General features: G+C 45.0%; 1 protein-coding gene across 1 annotated transcript in view; it reads left to right on the top strand.

Moving 5' to 3' along the window:
- LOC126191128 (venom toxin OcyC11) overlaps window positions 1-15,535 on the top strand; it is a 30,896-nt gene extending 15,361 nt beyond the window's left edge. The window contains exons 2-3 of the mRNA XM_049931876.1: window positions 9,828-9,948; window positions 15,362-15,535. Of these exons, the coding sequence (XP_049787833.1) occupies window positions 9,828-9,948; window positions 15,362-15,455 (215 nt within the window). The 3' untranslated portion in view covers window positions 15,456-15,535. The remainder of the gene's footprint in view (window positions 1-9,827; window positions 9,949-15,361) is intronic.
- Window positions 15,536-19,931: the final 4,396 nt, after the last annotated feature.

The following is a 19,931-nucleotide window of genomic DNA, read 5'->3' as shown; positions in this document are numbered from 1 at the left end:
CCTGGAATTTTCATCTCACGTTATCAAAAATAAATAAATAAATAAATAAATAACATGGTTCAAATGTCTCTAAGCACTTAACATCTCAGGTCATCAGTCCCCTAGACTTAGAACTACTTAAACCTAACTAACCTAAGGACATCACACACATCCATACCCGAGGCAGGATTCGCACCTGCGACCGTAGCAGCAGCGCGGTTCCGCACTGAAGCGCCTAGAACCACTCGTTCACAGCGCCAGCAAATTGTTAAAAAAACACCAACTAACTATTCGAGTGCAAATAGTGGGAGTATACATAAAAGTGGAGTGAGCGAAAGAGTGTAAAATGAGGTAGCTGCACGTTTTCATATCTGATATCAGTGAAACCATAGCTGAACGTAATAAGCGTACATTAAGTGCCTCACAAAAAGCGTCGCTCATGGTTCTAAATTAAACCGCTATTATCTTTTTTATGGACGTATAACCCCAGAAGATTTAAAGGCTCGGTATTTTTATGAGTTGCCTATCTTAACCATTATGGACACCTCAAAGGGCGTCCTTGATCTTTACGGTCAAATTTATACTGATAATTTAGGAACACAAATTGACTTTTCTGTGATGTGGACCTAATGGCCCCAAATTTAGATATAGTTTTATTATTCATGTAGACAACTTATACCTAAAAGTAACAAAGATTTGTTCAACCAGTCTCACAGTCTCAGTGCTGAGAAGCCAATTTACGACGTTGAACTCTTTGTTCAAAATCATTCTGGAAACTACTTAGCCGGCCGTTGTGGCCGAGCGGTTCTAAGTGCTTCAGTCCGGAATCGCGCGACCGCTACGGTCAGAGGTTAGAATCCTGCCTCGGGCATGGATGTGTGTGATGTTCTTAGGTTAGTTAGGTTTAAGTAGTTCTAAGTTCTAGGGGATTGATGATTCAGATGTTAAGTCCCATAGTGCTCAGAGTCATTTGAACCATTTGGAAACTGCTTCCGGCTGGGGCTATAGCGCTCTCCAACATTCTTTCTTCCGGCAGTGCTACTTCAGCAAGGTATGCAGAAGATATGTTACATCTACATCTACATGGATACTCTGCAAATTGCATTTAAGTGCCTGGCAAAGTGTACATCGAACCACCTTCACAATTCGCTATTATTCCAATCTCGTATAGCGCGCGGAAAGAACGAACACCTATATTTTTCCGTACGAGCTCTGATTTCACTTATTTTATCATGGTGATCGTTTCTCCATATGTAGGTCGGTGTCAACAAAATGTTCTCACATTCGGAGGAGAAATTTGGTGATTGGAATTTCGTGAAAAGATCACGCCGCAATGAAAAACACCTTTGTTTTAAAGTTGTCCAGCCTAAATCCTGCATCATTTCAGGGGCACTCTCTCCCCTATTTCGCGATAATATAAAACTTGCTGCTGTTCTTTGAACTTTTTCGATGTACTGCGTCAATCCTGTCTGTAAGGATACCACAGCGCGCAGCAGTATTCCAAAAGAGGACGGACAAGTGTAGTATAGGCAGTCTTCTCAGTAGATGTGTTACATTTTCTAAGTGTCCTGCTAATAAAACACAGTCTTTGGTTAGCCTTCCCCACAACATTTTCTATGTGTTCCTCCCAATTTAAGTGGTTCAGAACTGTAATTCCTAGGTATTTAGTTTGGAAAGTATGAGAGAGAGGTATAGCAGTCAATCTCATGTTTAACTTTTCAGTTACGATTATGTAAACGTGAAGTGACAGACATTCTGTCCTCACTTGCAGTTTCCTCACACGTTTTTCGTCGGTCGTCTCTCAAAATGTCATTAACTACAACGCTGTAGTCTGTTGCAGTCAATGACCTTTTCTTTCTTGGGCTGTGCCCTGTGCTTACCCGATCTTCACGGAAACGAGAAGACCACTGTGATACTGTGCTAAGATCTAGTAGACTATTCCCGCACGCCTCTCTCAAAGCATTGTGAATTTCCGTTGGGTTCTTTCCACATTGGGATTCGACTTAGATGTACGAACGGTGGTCACAGCATTTAACTCGAGCTGACTCGGTTTCAGTCCCCTTTTTAGAACTGAATTACCCACGACACAGCCACGTGAACCAGCAAACACAAATACGACTGTCACGTCTAAAGACTAGCTCACAATTGACATGAATTTGAACTTTGTCACACGACCGTAACCGTCGCTCTTGAGTGGTCTGCAATGACTTTCAAAATGACCCTGGCATTTAATCGACGTGATTGTGTCGGGCAGCACAGCACTAATACTTTATTCGAACATTACAGGATTGGTTTTCCTAATTATCTTCACTAAAATTTTTACACATTTAGAGGAATCTATTATTCATCAAACCAATGGTATTCTTTCTATACAAGTCATCCTGAATACTACGGCAGCCACTCAAAGACAACATTTTCGACGTTTTCCATTCCACTACACCGTCATCATAAACAGTCGCAGCACTGCACTCCTTGCCCACTATGGTAAATTTCTTCCAGCTGGGCTAATACCTCATGCGAAATTTTTCTTTCGTTAGTCATTGGGCTTTGCGGGAAGAACATCCACCCTCAACACGTTTTAATAAATGTGAAAATATCAAGATTGTTAAGTACATCTCCAGTTTATTCTGTACGATATCTCTGTCGGCCATATAATAAGCCATCATCAGGCCCTCTATACTAGAAACTGACTGAATTTTCCATTCACAAAGTTATATATGCCTTATATGAAAATAACCACTAGCAAGCGACAACTCGAACACTTACATACGTGTTACTACAAAGAATAATGCTCCATCTTCTGTAACCAGTCAAGAACTGTGAAGAGAGAGAAGTTCCACCATGTACACATTACAGATGAGTGTGTACTGTTTTTTAAGGTAGCGCCACCACCGTTCATGTGCTAGACAGTTCTTTGTTTAAACAATTTTAGAAACATATGCCTCATAAGAAATGTTCATTCATAATTTTGTACAACCTTCAATACACTCTAAGAAAAAGAAAAAGAAAAAAAATGAAAAAAACCTGCGTACCAAGAAGGAATTATCCAAACGAGACAAAAATCGGCAGATGTGACGTGCATGTACAGACAAGCAAATGATAACAATTCCAGAAAAACTGAATGATTTATTAAAGACAAAAAGCTTCACAAATTAACAAATGAGTAACGCAGTGGTCCATCTCTGGCCCATATGCAAGCAATTATTCGGCCTGGAAATGATGTGCTCCTGAGGGATATTGTACCAAACTCTGTCCAATTGACGCGTCAAATCGTCCAAGATCCGAGATGATTGCAGGGCACTGCCCATAGTGCGTTCTCAAGTGGGTAGAGATCCGGCGACCTTTCAGGCCAAGTTATGGTTTGGCAAGCAAGAAGACAAGCAGTAGAAACTCTCGCCGTATGTGGAGGGCGTTATCTTGTTGAAATGTAAGCCCGGGATGGCTTGCCATGAGGGGCAACAAAGCCGGACGTAAAATATCATCGACGTACCGCCGTGCTGTAAAGGTGCCACAGATAATAACCAAAAGACTCCTGCTCAGAAAAGAAATGGCACCCTAGACCATCAGTCCTGGCTGTCTGGCCGTAAGCCGGCAACAGTGTGGTATCCTATCGCTGTCAGGGGGTGTCTTCAGAGCAAAGACCTTGTAAAAAATAACTAGACTCACTGATGGCGCTGCAGTCGCGGGATAATTTGAACCTTCGGCTGGACGCCATTATAGTGGTTGTAGTCTGATGTGTTGTGTAGTATTGTTGTTTATGAAGACCCTGATTCAACGTTGTATATTTGTTGGGGCGTACATATAGTATTTGTTATTCGTAATTCTACTGTCTGTACGTTCCAATCAAAAGAAGTACAACTGTGAAGAGTTGTGCAGCGATTAATTGTACAAATAAATTCGAGAAAGGAACGAATATTACATTTCATAGGTATGTGAATATTTTAAGTTGTTTTGTATGTCAGTGCACTTGCTTAATAAATGTTTTTGTAACACGGTATTAGCAATATGTCTGTGCATCTATTTGCAGGTTTCCTTTCTCAAAACCACAGCTGTTACAAAAATGGTTACACGCTGTCAGGAGACAAGATTTCCGACCGACAGAATACCATTTTATATGTTCTGATCATTTTGAAGAAAGTTGGCTGATCGGTAGTGTTTTCATGGTCTAGGTTAGGTTGAAACTTGATAATTTGGTCGTGAGTTGCCAAAGCACTATGCCATATATAACGCACTTCTCGACATAAAATCTTTGGTAGAGTCAGAAAATATCTATTAATATAGTGGGCAAATCTTCGAGTATTTTGATGCATTTTGCGTACATCTATCGTAAATGAACTACGAAAAATGCTAGGGGTCCAGTACATAACTTTTAGCTACGGCAGATTCCATGTAGTACGTAAGATAAATTCATAAACAGTGACTAGTTGCTGTTTGTTCATAAATTAAAAAGTATATTGTAGTAACGTATTTAAATGAGGCATTATATTTGCGACCTAACTCAAGGGAAGGCATTTTGTAACCAAAAGCGATGTATAAACATTCGAACTCCGCGCGTCAGTTTACCACTCTAATGGCCGCCGCCCAGCTATTCAATTTGTCCGCTCTTCACAGTCGACCACTCGTGCGGTTGTGGGGGCCTGCTTCAAAGACTCAGTTCAAAGCGGGACTCACCTCTGAAGACAATTCTATTCCCGTCAGTGAGATTCTAGGCCGAAGACGTGTCTTGAGACTCTCCGGATGGCGCTTTTCTTCTATACAGGGTGTTACAAAAAGGTACGGCCAAACTTTCAGGAAACATTCCTCACACACAAATAAAGAAAAGATGTTGTGTGGACATGTGTCCGGAAACGCTTAATTTCCATGTTAGAGCTCATTTTAGTTTCGTCAGTATGTACTATACTTCCTCGATTCACCGCCAGTTGGCCCAATTGAAGGAAGGTAATGTTGACTTTGGTGCTTGTGTTGACATGCGACTCATTGCTCTACAGTACTAGCATCAAGCACATCAGTACGTAGCATCAACAGGTTAGTGTTCATCACGAACGTGGTTTTGCAGTCGGTGCAATGTTTACAAATGCGGAGTTGGCAGATGCCCATTTGATGTATGGATTAGCACGGGGCAATAGCCGTGGCGCGGTACGTTTGTATCGAGACAGATTTCCAGAACGACGGTGTCCCGACAGGAAGACGTTCGAAGCAATTGATCGGCGTCTTAGGGAGCACGGAACATTCCAGCCTATGACTCGCGACGGGGAAAGATATAGAATGACGAGGCCACCTGCAATGGACGAGACAATTCTTCGTGCAGTTGACGATAACCCTAAGGTCAGCGTCAGAGAAGTTGCTGCTGTACAAGGTAACATTGAACGCGTCACTGTATGGAGATTGCTACGGGAGAACCAGTTGTTTCCGTACCATGTACAGCGTATGCAGGCACTATCAGCAGCTGATTTGCCTCCACGGGTACACTTCTGCGAATGGTTCATCCGACAGTGTGTCAATCCTCATTTCAGTGCAAATGTTCTCTTTACGGATGAGGCTTCATTCCAACGTGATCAAATTGTAAATTTTCACAATCAACATGTGTGGGCTGACGAGAATCCGGACGCAATTGTGCAATCACGTCATCAACACAGATTTTCTGTGAACGTTTGGGCAGGCATTGTTGGTGGTGTCTTGATTGGGCCCCATGTTCTTCCACCTACGCTCAATGGAGCACGTTATCATGATTTCACACGGGATACTCTACCTGTGCTGCTAGAACATGTGCCTTTACAAGTACGACACAACATGTGGTTCATGCACGACGGAGCTCCTGCACATTTCAGTCGAAGTGTTCGTACGCTTCTCAACACAGATTCGGTGAGCGATGGATTGGTAGAGGCGGACCAATTCCATGGCCTCCACGCTCTCCTGACCTCAACCCTCTTGACTTTCATTTATGTGGGCATTTGAAAGCTCTTGTCTACACAACCCCGGTACCAAATGTAGAGACTCTTCGTGCTCGTATTGTGGACGGCTGCGATACAATACGCCATTCTCCAGGGCTGCATCAGCGCATCAGGGATTCCATGCGACGGACGGTTGATGCATGTATTCTCGCTAACGGAGGACATTTTGAACATTTCCTGTAACAAAGTGTTTGCAGTCACGCTGGTACGTTCTGTTGCTGTGTGTTTCCATTCCATGATTGATGTGATTTGAAGAGAAGTAATAAAATGAGCTCTAACATGGAAAGTAAGCGTTTCCGGACACATGTCCACATAACATATTTTCTCTGTTTATGTGTGAGGAATGTTTCCTGAAAGTTTGGCCGTACCTTTTTGTAACACCCTGTAGATTCCAATTTCAGTCTCCCGAACGTCTTTGTCACGTTAAGGAGTGGGCTGCTCCGTCCCGTTACGATGTTAGCAACGCGCTTCTGTATTCGTTCCATGTCTGCCGTTATGACTAGTTGACAAGGTCAATAAAACGCTGGGGCAATAACTCTTGAATTGGTTGCACCGGCATTTTTATTCTCTTCTGCTTTCACAGGTGCTCTGTACTTTTCCAGAATCAACAAACCTGCCGACCATTCGTATTACCTAATGCACGTTTCATGTGTTCGTCCCGTTTCGTATACACTGAGGTGTTAAGTCATGGGATAGCGATATGTACACAAACAGATGGCGGTAGTATCGCATATACTACGTACAAAAGGGCACTTTATTGTCGGTTCTGTCATTCGTACCCAGGTGATTCATGTGAAGAGGTTTTCGAGGTGATACGGCCGCACGACGCGAGTTAACAGCATTTGAACACGGGATAGCGGTTGGGAATGGCCGAATCGGACATTACATTTTGGACATCTGAAGGGAATTCAATATTCCGAGATCGAGAGTGTCAAGAGTGTGCCGAGAATACCCAATTTCAGGCATTAACTCTCACCATGGATAACGTATCGGCCGACGGCATTCACTTAAAGACCCAGAGCAACTGCGTTTGTGCAGAGTCGTCAGTGCCAAGAAACAAGCAACACTGCATGAAATGACGGCAGAAATGAATGTGGGACTTAGGAGAACGAAGGTGTCAAATTAAACGCCCTTCAGCCGTCTTTTGTCGGGCAACCACTTTCATCGTTTTACTGCGCCATCTTCAGGCCCCTGACCGACGTATAGGAATAATCCTCGCTTGTGATCGAAACAGCGCCCAGAAATACCAGGAAGGAGGTATACGGCTCGTGTTGTTTGTAGTTCAACCATGTGTAGACGGCCAATACCGCGGTTCGATCGGCGTCCGCATTGTTACTGTGTGCCAGGAAGGGTTGTCAACAAGGGAAGTGTCCAGGGGTCTCGGAGTGAACAAAGCGATGTTGTTCGGACGTGGGGGAGATACAGAGAGACAAGAACTGTCGATTGCATGCCTTGCTCAGGCCGCCCAAAGGCTACTACTGCAGTGCATGACCGATACCTATTGATTATGGCTGGGCGGAACCCTGAGAGCAACGCCACCATGTCGAATAATGCTTTTCGTGCAGCCACAGGACATCGTGTTACAACTTAAACTGTGCGCAATAGGCTGCCTGATGCGCAAATTCACTCCCGACATCCATGGCGGGGTCCATCTTTGCAACCACGTCACCGTGCAGCGCGGTACAGATGGGCCCAATAACATGCCGAATGGCCCACTCGGGATTGGCATTACGTTCTCTTCACCAATGAGTGTCGCACGTACCTTCAACCAGACAATCGTCGGAGACGTGTTTGGAGGCAACCCGGTCAGGCTGAACGCCTTAGACACGCTGTCCAGCGAGTGCAGCAAGGTGGAGGTACCCTGATGTTTTGGGGTGGCATTATTTGGTGCCGACGTACGCCGCTGATGGTCATGCTAGGCGACGTAATGGGTGTACGATTCGTGAATGCCATCCTCCGACCGATATTGTAAACTTATCGGCAGCATATTGGCGTTGTAAACTTATCGGCAGCATATTGGCGAGGCATTCGTCTTCATGGACGACAATTCGCGCCCCCATTGTGTACATCTTGAGAATGAATTCCTTCAGGATGACGACATCTATCGACTACAGTGGCCAGCATGTTCTCCAGAAACGAACCCTATCGAACATGCCTGGGATAGACTGAAAAGGGCTGTTTATGGACGATGTAACACACCAACCACTCTGAGGAATCTACGCCGAATCACCGTTGAGGAGTGGGACAATCTGGATCAACAGTGTCGTGATGAACTTGTGGATGTATCAATGCAAGAGGACGTGCTACTGGATATTAGAGATTGCGGTGTGTACAACAGACTGGACCACCACCTCTGAAGATCTCGCTGTATGGTGGTCCAACATACAGTGTGTGGTTTTCATGAGCAATATAAAGGGCGGAAATGATGTTTATGTTGACCTCTATTCCAATTTCCTGTACAGGTTCCGGAACTCTCGGAAGAGGTGATGCAAAACTTCTTTTGATGTGTGTGTTAAGAAGAACAGTGAAAGAAGATGAATAGCAGTACTCGACCAGCTATTGAGCAGCGCTGCTGCATGGCAGAAGCAGTAAGCGCAGGCCGCTCTATCGAACGTGCACGTAAAATTCCCGTATGTTTCAGAATGAAATTTTCACTCTGCAGCGGAGTGTGTCCTGATATGAAATTTCCTGGCAGATTAAAACTGTCTGCCGAACAGAGATTCGAACTATGGACCTTTGCCTTTCGCAGTCAAGTGTTCTACCGTGTGAGCTACCCAAGCACAACTCAGGACCCCTCCTGACAGCTGTATTTCCGCCAGTACCTCGACTCCTGTCTTCCAAGCTATGAGGATGGGTCGTGAGTGGTGCTGTCTGTAGAGCACCAGCCCGCGAAAGGCGAAGGTCCCGAGATCGATTCCGGCACACAGTCTTAATCTTCCAGGAAGTTTCCGGTATATTGTTGTGTGTCCCAGGTTGAAATGAAGTTAGGAGTGACCTCTCGTGGCAGTGATGGGGCTATAGGCTGGTCATCTACAGAGCAGGCGTTATATGACGGGAAAAGCAGCAACGTAAGCAGTCGTTGCAACTCTAGAGAACAGAGAATCTCCACCGGAATCTGTACGTTTATACCTATCTTCGATCTATATATTTTGTAAATTAAAGCATGCGCATCCCTACTGTCGACAGAAAGCGTCGACTGGTTTCCCGTTACAAACAAAATGATTTTTAAAGCAGAATTTTAAGTGTCCATTTGGTAGAGAGAGCCCAGAATAGTGCAGTTCCATATTTGCTTTATCGGTATGTATTAAAAGGGACAGCAAAACACGAAGAATTCAATCACAACTGGCAGCAGCCATAGCACTGCAAGGCACGTGTTGACTGCTACTGCCAAGAATGCTGGAATGCTGTTTATTCTTCGTGTTTCACGTCCCTGTTAACGCACATCTATAAAAATAGTGTCTCACTAGAATAATCTGGTACCGCTCTATCGAATGGGCACGTAAAATTCCGCTTTAAAAATCATTTTGTTTATAACGGGAAACAAACCGACCCTTTCCGTCAACATTTGGCTTCGCATGAAAGACGTGATGAGCACTATTTCTTTGGGTTGACACCAACTCTACAACGCAAAAATGAATTTACGAAAATCTGCTGAAACATCCGAACAAATACGTCTGACTACTCTTGCGAGCTATTTATTGCCGTTGCGCAATACAAGGTGTCTGGCCATTTACGTTTAGTGCTAACCTTGCGAAGCCGAGGTTCGTCGCCATTTTTTAAAAAGAAATTCCAGTCCTGCGAGAAATATAACCTAATTTTCTAAGTTTTACTCTCGGGTTGGATTACATTGTTCTAGAAGATGTGGATTCGTCTTATAGTTACGTCCGTTTGTTGCAGATCATCCAGGACAGTGCTTCCACTCCAAGACGGGCAACTTCTATAAGAGTGGCGAGAAATGGCTTGTCCCAGGAGAATGTGTGGAGTACAGTTGCTCATTCCCGCACATTAAACATGTAGGGTAAGTCCTGCAGCACTTCGTACTTAAATTTTTGTGTGCTTACTAAGTTTAGTCACTTACTGTGACTAGAGGCTTCCAGCCGCCTCCCATCTCTCTCTCTCTTTTTTCTCTCTCTCTCTCCCTCCCTCTGTGTGTGTGTGTGTGTGTGTGTGTGTGTGTGTGTGTGTGTGTGTGTGTGTGCGCGCTCGTGTATGTCTGTGTGTGTCAGAGGGGGGGGGGGGGAGGAAAGTGGTTAAATGGGAAACAATCGAAGGTCCGTGGTCTATTGTTTATGGTCAGAAGACATTTTATCGCCACTGGCAACATAGAGAAGGGAATGGGGTGAAACTAAAATACGCTTCTGGTCACAAGTATCCGGACGCCTCTATGTAATGCGGAATTAACCACTAGATGTCAGATGAGGCGGGGGGTATTGTGTTGTCGGTAGAGAGGCAGTAACAGTAGAGTGGATCAATCTGGAGATTGACTATTCATATAAAAAGTACATCAGGGACGGTTCAATCCCTCTAAAGCTGCCCAAGTCGGCTGATGTGAGTGTGAAATGGAAACGCGAAAGAACAATCGTGGCTAAACGGAGATCAGGGGGATATAATTATTTGACGTAGAGGAAGGTGTCAGCAATCATAAGGTTGTGACAGCATCTATGACGACGGGTCGTATAAGGAATGTTAAGAAAGGTAGGAAAATATATTTGCTCAGGAAGTGTGACAGGATACAAATTTCAGAATACCTCAGCAGTCAGCATCAAATATTCGGTGATGAGGACGAAGATGAGAAGAACAAACGGAATAAATTCAAAGGCATCGATCAATATGCCTTAGACAAGTATGTTCCGAGTAATGTTTTAACGAATGGGAAAGATCCACCATGGTTAGATAGCCATGTTAGAAAAGCGCAACGTAAACAAAGAGCACTTCATCTCTGATTCAAGAGAGGAAAAAACCTAGCTGACAAACAAAAGCTGAAGGAAGCGGAAGTGAGTGTAAGGAGAGCAATGAGAGAAGCGTTCAATGATTTTGAAAGTAAGATGTTGTCAACCGACGTGAGTAAAAATCCTAAGAGATTTTGGTCGTACGTAAAATCAAAAAATGGTTCAAATGGCTCTGAGCACTATGGGACTCAACATCTTAGGTCATAAGTCCCCTAGAACTTAGAACTACTTAAACCTAACTAACCTAAGGACGTCACACACACCCATGCCCGAGGCAGGATTCGAACCTGCGACCGTAGCAGTCCCGCGGTTCCGGACTGCAGCGCCAGAACCGCTAGACCACCGCGGCCGGCCATGTAAAATCAATAAGTGGGTCAAAATCATCTATTCATTCTCTCGGCCATACTGGCAGCGAAACGGAAGATAACAGAGAGAAGGCCTAAATACTGAATTCGGTGTTCCGAAGTTGTTTCACCGCGGATGGTGGTAGCGCTGTCCCTCCTTTCAATCCCGGAATTGCAAAGCAGCTACAATGGCTTAGTAGTGGAAAGCCGTCAGATCCAGATGAGATACCTAAAAGATTCTATAAAGATTATGCGAAAGAACTTGCTCCCCTCCTAGCAGCATTTTATTGTAGATCGCCTGAGCAACGAAAGGTACCTAACGACTGGAAAAAAAGAGCAGGTCATTCCCGTTTTTAAGAAAGGCAGTAAGACATATCCACTCAATTATAGGCCTATATCGTTGACGTCAATTTGTTGTAGAATTGTGGAACGTGTATTATGCTCAAGAGTAATGACTTTTTTGGAAAATGAACATCTCTTTAAAAATCAACATGGATTTTGCAAACAGAGATCCTGCGAAATTCAGCTCGCTCTGTTCCTCCATGAGATCCACAGCACAGTGGACAACGGCGCTCAGGTTGATACCGTGTTCCTTTATTTCAGTAAGGCATTTGGCACCGTCCCGCATTGCCTTCTAATGAAAAAAATACGAGCTTACGGAGTGTCGGAGCAGATCTGCGATTGGATCCAAGACTTTCTTGCCGATAGGACTCAAAACGTCGATCAGGACCATTTCTGTTTAAAATGTATATAAATGATCTAGTAGAACGCTTCGGAGGCTCTTTAAGGCTATTCGCAGATGTTACAGTTGTCTATGCCAAAGTAGCAACGCCAGAAGATAGTAAGGATTTGCAGAGCGACCTGAAGAGAATTGATGATTGGTGCAGGCTGTGGCAGTTGACCCTGCACCTAAATAAATGTAACATTTTGCGAATACATAGGAAAAGAAATCTACTACTGTACAGTTACACTATTGATGACCGTCAGCTGGAGACAGCGTCTGCCGTAAACTATATAGAGCGACCTTAAGTGGAATGACCATATAAAGCAGATAATGGGAAAAGCAGACACCAGACTCAGATTCATCGGAAGAATCTTAAGGAAATGTAACCCATCCACGAAAGAAGTGGCTTGTAAGGAGCTTGTTAACCCGATTCTTGAGTATTGTTCATCTATCTGGGATCCCTATCAGGTAGAGCTGATAGAGGAGAGAGAAGATCCAACAAAGAGTAGCGCGTTTCGTCACGGGATCGTTTAGCTGGGGAGAGAGCATTACGGAAATGCTAAGCAAACTCCGCTGGCAGACGTTTCAAGAGAAGCGTTGTGCATCACGGAGAGATTGACTGTTGAAATTTAGGGACAGCAAATTTCAGGAGGAATCGGATAACATACACTACTGGCCATTAAAATTGCTTCACTACGAAGATGACGTGCTACAGACGCGAAATTTAACCGACAGGAAGAAGATGCTGTGATATGCAAGTGATTAGCTTTTTAGGACATTCACACAAGGTTGGCGCAGGTGGCTGACATGAGGAAAGTTTCCAACCGATTTCTCATACACAAACAGCAGTTGACCAGCGTTGCCTGGTGAAACGTTGTTGTGATGCCTCGTGTAAGGAGGAGAAATGCGTACCATCACGTTTCCGACTTTGATAAAGGTCGGATTGTAGCCTATCGCGATTGCGGTTTATCGTATCGCGACATTGCTGCTCGCGTTGGTCGAGATCCAATGACTGTTAGCAGAATATGGAATCGGTGGGTTCAGGAGGGTAATACGGAACGCCGTGCTGGATCCCAACGGCCACGTATTACTAGCAGTCGAGATGACAGGCATTTTATACGCATGGCTGTAACGGATCGTGCAGCCACGTCTCGATCCCTGAGTCAACAGATGGGGACGTTTGCAAGACAACAACCATCTGCACGAACAGTTCGACGACGTTTGCAGCAGCATGGACTATCAGCTCGGAGACCATGGCTGCGGTCACCGTTGACGCTGCATCACAGACAGGAGCGCCTGCGATGGTGTACTCAACGACGAACCTGGGTGTACGAATGGCAAAACGTCAGTTTTTCGGATGAATTCAGGTTCTGTTTACAGCATCATGATGTTCGCATCCGTGTTTGACGACATCGCGGTGAACGCACATTGGAAGCGTGTATTAGTCATCGCCATATTGGCGTATCACCCGGCGTGATGGTACGGGGTGCCTTTGGTTACACGTCTCGGTCACCTCTTGTTCGCATTGACGGCACTTTGAACAGTGGACGTTACATTTCAGATGAGTTACAACCCGTGGCTCTGCCGTTCATTCGATCCCTGCGAAACTCTACACTTCAGCAGGATAATGCACGACCGCATGTTGCAGGTCGTGTACGGGCCTTTCTGGACACAGAAAATGTTCAACTGCTGCCCTGGCCAGCATATTCTCCAGTCTCTCACCAACTGAAAATGTCTGGTCAAATGTGGCCGAGCAACTGGCTCTTCACAATACGCCAGTCACTACTCTTGAAGAACTTTGGTATCGTGTTGAAGCTGCATGGGCAGCTGTACCTGTACACGCCATCCAAGCTCTGTTTGACTCAATGCCCAGTCGTATCAAGGCCGTTATTACGGCCAGAGGTGGTTGTTCTCTGTACTAATTTCTCAGGAGCTATGCACCCAAATTGCTTGAAAATGTAATCACATGTCAGTTCTGGTATAATATATTTGTCCAATGAATACCCGTTTATCATATGCATTTCTTCTTGGTGTAGCACTTTTAATGGCCAGTAGTGTATTACCTGATCCCACATACATCTCGCGTATTGACCACGAGGAGAAAATTCGAGAAATTAGAGCCAATACAGAGGTTTACCGACAAATATTCTTTCCACGCACTATTCGGGAGTGGAACAAGGTTGGAGGGATCAGGTAGTGTTACCGAAATTACCCTCCTCCACACACCATTAGGTGGCTTGCGGAGTATGATGTAGATGTAATGTACTGGCGGACAGGAATCGTCAAGCACTAAGGAAGGTGGTTTAAGAAATCGGACAAGCGGAAGGAATCACTCGTGAGTTCCAAAGGGCTACCAGCAGTCCAACTAGCATAGTGGATGAGGGTAGGGAACTGTAAAGACTGGACCACAATGGTCGAGCGGTTTCTCATAAGCCACGTATTTCCGTTGTCAGTCGTAAACGACGCTTGAGGTGGTGTAAAGAGCCACACTACTGGACAGTGGATGTCTGGAAATGATGGTTCAAATGGCTCTGAGCACTATGGGACTCAACTGCTGTGGTCATCTGTCCCCTAGAACTTAGAACTACTTAAACCTAACTAACCTAAGGACATCACACAAATCCATGCACGAGGCAGGATTCGAACCTGCGTCCGTAGCGGTCGCGTGGTTCCAGACTGCAGCGGCTAGAACCGTTCGGCCACTCCGGCCAGCTACTGGAAATGATTGGAGTCACGCTATACCCTGTGCCAATCCGGTGGAAGAGATTACATTAGGCCAATGCATGGAGGACTTTAGGCACCAGCGTGTGTTGTGCCAAAAGTAAACTACAGGGGAGGTGGTGTTACGGTGTGAGGGTCTTTCTCTTGGTTAGGATGTGGTCTCCTTTCAGCGCTGAAGATAACGTCAAATGTGGAAGAATATAAACGCATTTTATAGCCTTGTGTACAGTAGAGGGATAGTTCAGAGACAACACGCCCTGTCATAAAGCAGCACCTGTGAGGCAATGGTTTGTGGACAAGAACTTGCGTGCAACGGGCTGGTGTGCCACGAGTCCCACTTTCAACACAATGGAAACCTTTGGGATGAGTCATAACCTCTAACCCCGGCGTCCAACACCAGTACCTTCTCTGGTTTCGGCTTTTGAGAAAGAGTGGCTGCTCTTCTTCCACAGAAACGCAGAAGCGGCATTGAAACTGTACCCTGCAGAGTTCATGCTGTCATGAAGGCGAAGGGGGGGGGGGGGGAGGGGGGGACTCAGCCAAGTTTAATGAACACTAACTGTGGTCCGGAAACTTGTGAGCAGGTAATGTAAATGGTCAGTGCTGAGTTATGGGTTAGTAAAGAAACGAAACTTATTCCGCAAAAGCGACGATGTGTTATCCGAGAACTAATCCTGGTCTCTAATGTTGCAGGTGCGGTGCGGTGGGCACATCACCTCCGTGTGAGGTGGTGAGGGACACGTCCAAGCCGTACCCAGAGTGCTGCCCCACCGTCAAGTGTCCATAGAGGCAGTCTCAGATTCGTCGTCCACATTTAATTACTGTTTTCAGCTTCAATAAACCAACTGCATGTACCAGCCACGAAAACCAACCAACTATTATTGTCAGTGTACCTTGAGCTTTCTTCGACCTGTTCTCCATTCAGTACATTGTCAAGCTCTCTTTGTTCTTGAAATGCGTGTTCTGCACATCTTACGCTTGACACAGCACCGGTGGTTGTAGTATATAGAAATAAACAGAGGTTCTCGTGATCTACTGTTTTACATCAGGGAAATTCTGCACTGAGTAATTGAATATCCAGACAAGCCAATAAAATTTCTGCTGTTACAATAACATATTTTACAATGTGGTATGATGGGTATGAGACGCTTAAAGTAGTAAATAAGTTTTGCTGTTTGGGGATCAAAATAACTGATGATGGTCGAAGTAGAGAGGATATAAAATATAGACTGGCAATGGCAAGGAAAGCGTTTCTGAAGAAGAGTACTTTGTTAATATCAAGTATAGATTTAAGTGTCAGGAAGTCGTTTCTGAAAGTATTTGTATGGAGTGTAGCCATGCATGAAAGTGAAACATGGACGATAAATAGTTTAGACAAGAAAAGAATAGAAGCTTTCGAAGTGTGGTGCTACAGAAGAATGCTGAAGATTAGATGGGTAGATCACATAACTAATGAAGAGGAATAGAATTGGGGAGAAGAGAAATTTGTAGCACAGCTTGACTAGAAGAAGGGATCGGTTGGTAGGACATATTCTGAGGTATCAAGGGATCACCAGTTTAGTATTGGAGGGCAGCGTGGAGGGTAAAAATCGTAGAGGGAGACAAAGAGATGAATACACTAAACTTCCTGCACGTACTAGCTGTTGGCAAGTATAAACTATGTGATCAAAAGTATCCGGAGACCCCCAAAACATACGTTTTTCATATTAGGTGCATTGTGCTACCAACTACCGCCAGGTACTCCATATCAGCGACTTCAGGAGCCATTAGACATCGTGAGAGAGCAGAATGGGGCACTCCGCGGAGTTCACGGACTTCGGACGTGGTCATATGATTGGGTGTCACTTGTGTCTTACGTCTGTACGCGATATTTCCAAACTCCTTAATATCCATAGGTCCACTTTTTCCGATGTGACAGTGAAGCGGAAACGTGAAGGGACACTTACAGCACAAAAGCGTACAGGCCGACCTCGGCTGTTAACTGACAAAGAGCGCCGTCAGTGGCAGAGGGTCGTAATGTGTAATAGGCAGACATCTAACCAGACCATCACACAAGAATTTCAAACTGCATCAGGATCCACTGCAAGTTCTATGACAGTTAGGCGGGAGGTGTGGAAACTTGGATTTCATGGTCGAGCGGCATGTAAATGCCAAACGACGCCTCGCTTGGTGTAATGAGCGTAAACATTAGATGACTGAACAGTGAAAACACGTTGTGTGGGTTGACGAATCACGGTACACAATGTGGCGATCCGATGGCAGGGTGTGGGTGTGGCGAATGCTCGGTGAACGTCATCTGCCAGCGTGTGTAGTGCCAAAGAAAAATTCGAAGGCGGTGGTATTATGGTGTGGTCGTATTTTTCAACGAGGGGGATTGCAGCTCTTGTTGTACGTGGCACTACGACGGCACAGGCCTACATTGATGTTTTAGACACCTTCTTGCTGCGCACTGTTGAAGAGCAATTCAGGGATGGCTATTGTATCTTTCAACACGATCGAGCACCTGTTCATAATGCACGGCCTGTAGCGGAGTGGATACACGACAGTAACATCCCTGTAATGGACTGGACTGCACGTAGTCCTGACCTGAATCGTATAGAACACCTTTGGGATGTTTTGGAACACCGACTTCGAGCAGGCCTCACCGACTGACATCGATACCTCTCCTCAGTGCAGCACTCCGTGAAGAATGTGCTGCCATTCCCCAAGAAACCTTCCTGCACCTGATTGAACGTGTGCCTGGGAGAGTGGAAGGTGTCATTAAGGCTAAGGGTGGGCCAACACTGTATTGAATTCCAGCATTACCGATGGAGGGCGCCACGAACTTGCAAGCCATTTCCAGCCAGGTGTCCGGATACCTTTGATCGCATGTTGTTGTTGTTGTCTTCAGTCCTGAGACTGGTTTGATGCAGCTCTCCATGCTACTCTATCCTGTGCAAGCTTCTTCATCTCCCAGTACTGACTGCAGCCTACATCCTTTCTGTTTAGTGTATTCATCTCTTGGTCATCCTCTACAATTTTTACCCTCCACGCTGCCCTCCAATGCTAAATTTGTGATCCCTTGATGCCTCAGAACATGTCCGACCAACCGGTCCCTTGTTCTTGTCAAGTTGTGCCACAAACTCCTCTTCTCCCCAATTCTATTCAATGCCTCCGCATAGTGTAGAAATAATCTGTTGCAATTCTTTATGTTTTATGTTGTTACCAGGTTTGGTAGGATATGTAAGAGGCGTGAACGGCGGCAGACTGTGGAGTGACCACGGAGATGCCGTGAGACCATTATCAGCAACTGACGGAGTTCGAAATACGTCTCAATGTCGATGTCCATTTGCCCGGCTGGTCGAATCTTGGAATATCCAGATCTGCAAGTGCAGGTATACTCTTCATCCAGGTTACATCCGATCACGCGTGACCAACACATAGGAGGGTTGCCAAATTATGCACTAAGCACACCGTTACATTTGCGCCTGACACTCGAGAACAAGGACTGGACTACCTTTGTCTTCTTAAATGTATCGCCTTCTGCCCTATTCAGGAGGGCAGCGACCTTGGGATACGTCCCGTACTTTCAGTGTACTGCAGTATTACTCTTGGCGTCATAGTGTGAGAAGCTATCACGTATGACCTCAGACCATGGCTGGTAGCGACTGAGAGAACTCTGACGGCACAACAGTAAGTCATGGGCATCCTGCGGTCTCCTAATTTCTTATAATTAAATTTTCCCGAGACATTTAAGTCTCATATTTATCTACGATAATGTTGGAAGCTGAAGAAGTGAATTAAAATTTCTGACACGACCGGGACTCGAAACCATGTCTCCTTATCTAAGAGGCAGAATTGCTGACCAGTACACCACCGCAGCATTATGGTTAACATTGCTGCACGAACTACCTAAGTCAAATGCCCTCTCCAACACAAACTTCACATCTTCAGCTTATTTCCCCCCTAAATTGTCACTATTGCCAGCATAACAGTATAGTGTTGCCATTTTTCAGCAAGACAATGCTCGTCCACCCATGCCTCGTGCCTCTGTGAACTATCTGCGTGATGCTGAAGTACTCTCATGGCCACAAATGTCTCTGGATCTCTCCTCAACTGAACATGTGTGGGACCAGCTTCTAGCGGTTCTGGCGCTGCAGTCCGGAACCGCGGGACTGCTACGGTCGCAGGTTCGAATCCTGCCTCTGGCATGGGTGTGTGTGATGTCCTTAGGTTAGTTAGGTTTAAGTAGTTCTAAGTTCTAGGGGACTTATTACCTAAGATGTTGAGTCCCATAGTGCTCAGAGCCCTTTGGGACCAGCTTGGACCTCAACTCCTTCCTAGTGGCAGTATCGAGAATATCAAGGACCAGTTTCAACAGTTGTCGGCCAGCTTACTTCAGGAGAGTATATAACGGCTTTTCGACACCCTTCCAAATCGAATCAGTGCATGCATCCAGGGCAGTGCTCTGTAACGTATTACTGATAAATGGATTCATACTGCCACGTGCTTCATAAATTTGACTCGATTTTGCAGTCACCGAAATGACATCACGTACCCCTCAACGCGTGAAGTCTCATTTTTCTTCCTCCGCCTCTTCTGGGTGTTTTACTTTTTCGTTAGGTAGTGTCTATGAACATTAAAATGACAGGTCGCCATTGGTACATACTATGAATAAAAAGTTTTCTATTTGCGACACCAATGATGAACGTTTACTTAACACATGACAAAATGTAAAACACTTAGCCATAAGGACACCCCTCTATCAACTGATATGGGGGTGGGGGTTGTTTGGGAAGTGGCAGGGGTCAGGAGTAATCTTTTATTTAACAGAAACATCAGGGTTCATTGATAATTGCCTTGTGCCTACAAATTAAGACCCCAGCCCCAAGACATTAGTACAACCCAAAAGAACGCAAATAATGAACGATTACGTTGACTGCAACGTAGCACAGCCCCAAAATGGCACTAATAACTTTCAAGAAGATTTTCTTGTGGTAGAAGTAAAACAGTATTCCAAGAACCTCAACTGCGACTTATCTGCTTAAATACTGATGAGTATTCACCGTTAAATTAAACTGTGGAATACAACACAGCAGCAAAATGACACTATAACTTTAAATAAAATTCTCTTTTAAAATAGGTTAAATAGCGCTTCAGCAACTTCTACAGCAACTTATCATCTCAAATACTAATAAGTAGTGACCGTTCAACTAAACTGTGGAATACAACACAGCAGCAAAATCCCGATAATAACTTTTATTAAAATTTTCCTAACGAGCAG

This window comes from Schistocerca cancellata, chromosome 6, assembly GCF_023864275.1.
Source record: "Schistocerca cancellata isolate TAMUIC-IGC-003103 chromosome 6, iqSchCanc2.1, whole genome shotgun sequence".
In the NCBI taxonomy this organism is placed as follows: domain Eukaryota; kingdom Metazoa; phylum Arthropoda; class Insecta; order Orthoptera; family Acrididae; genus Schistocerca; species Schistocerca cancellata.
Note: the sequence above shows the minus strand (reverse complement) of the source record. Positions and strands in the feature narration are given on the sequence as shown.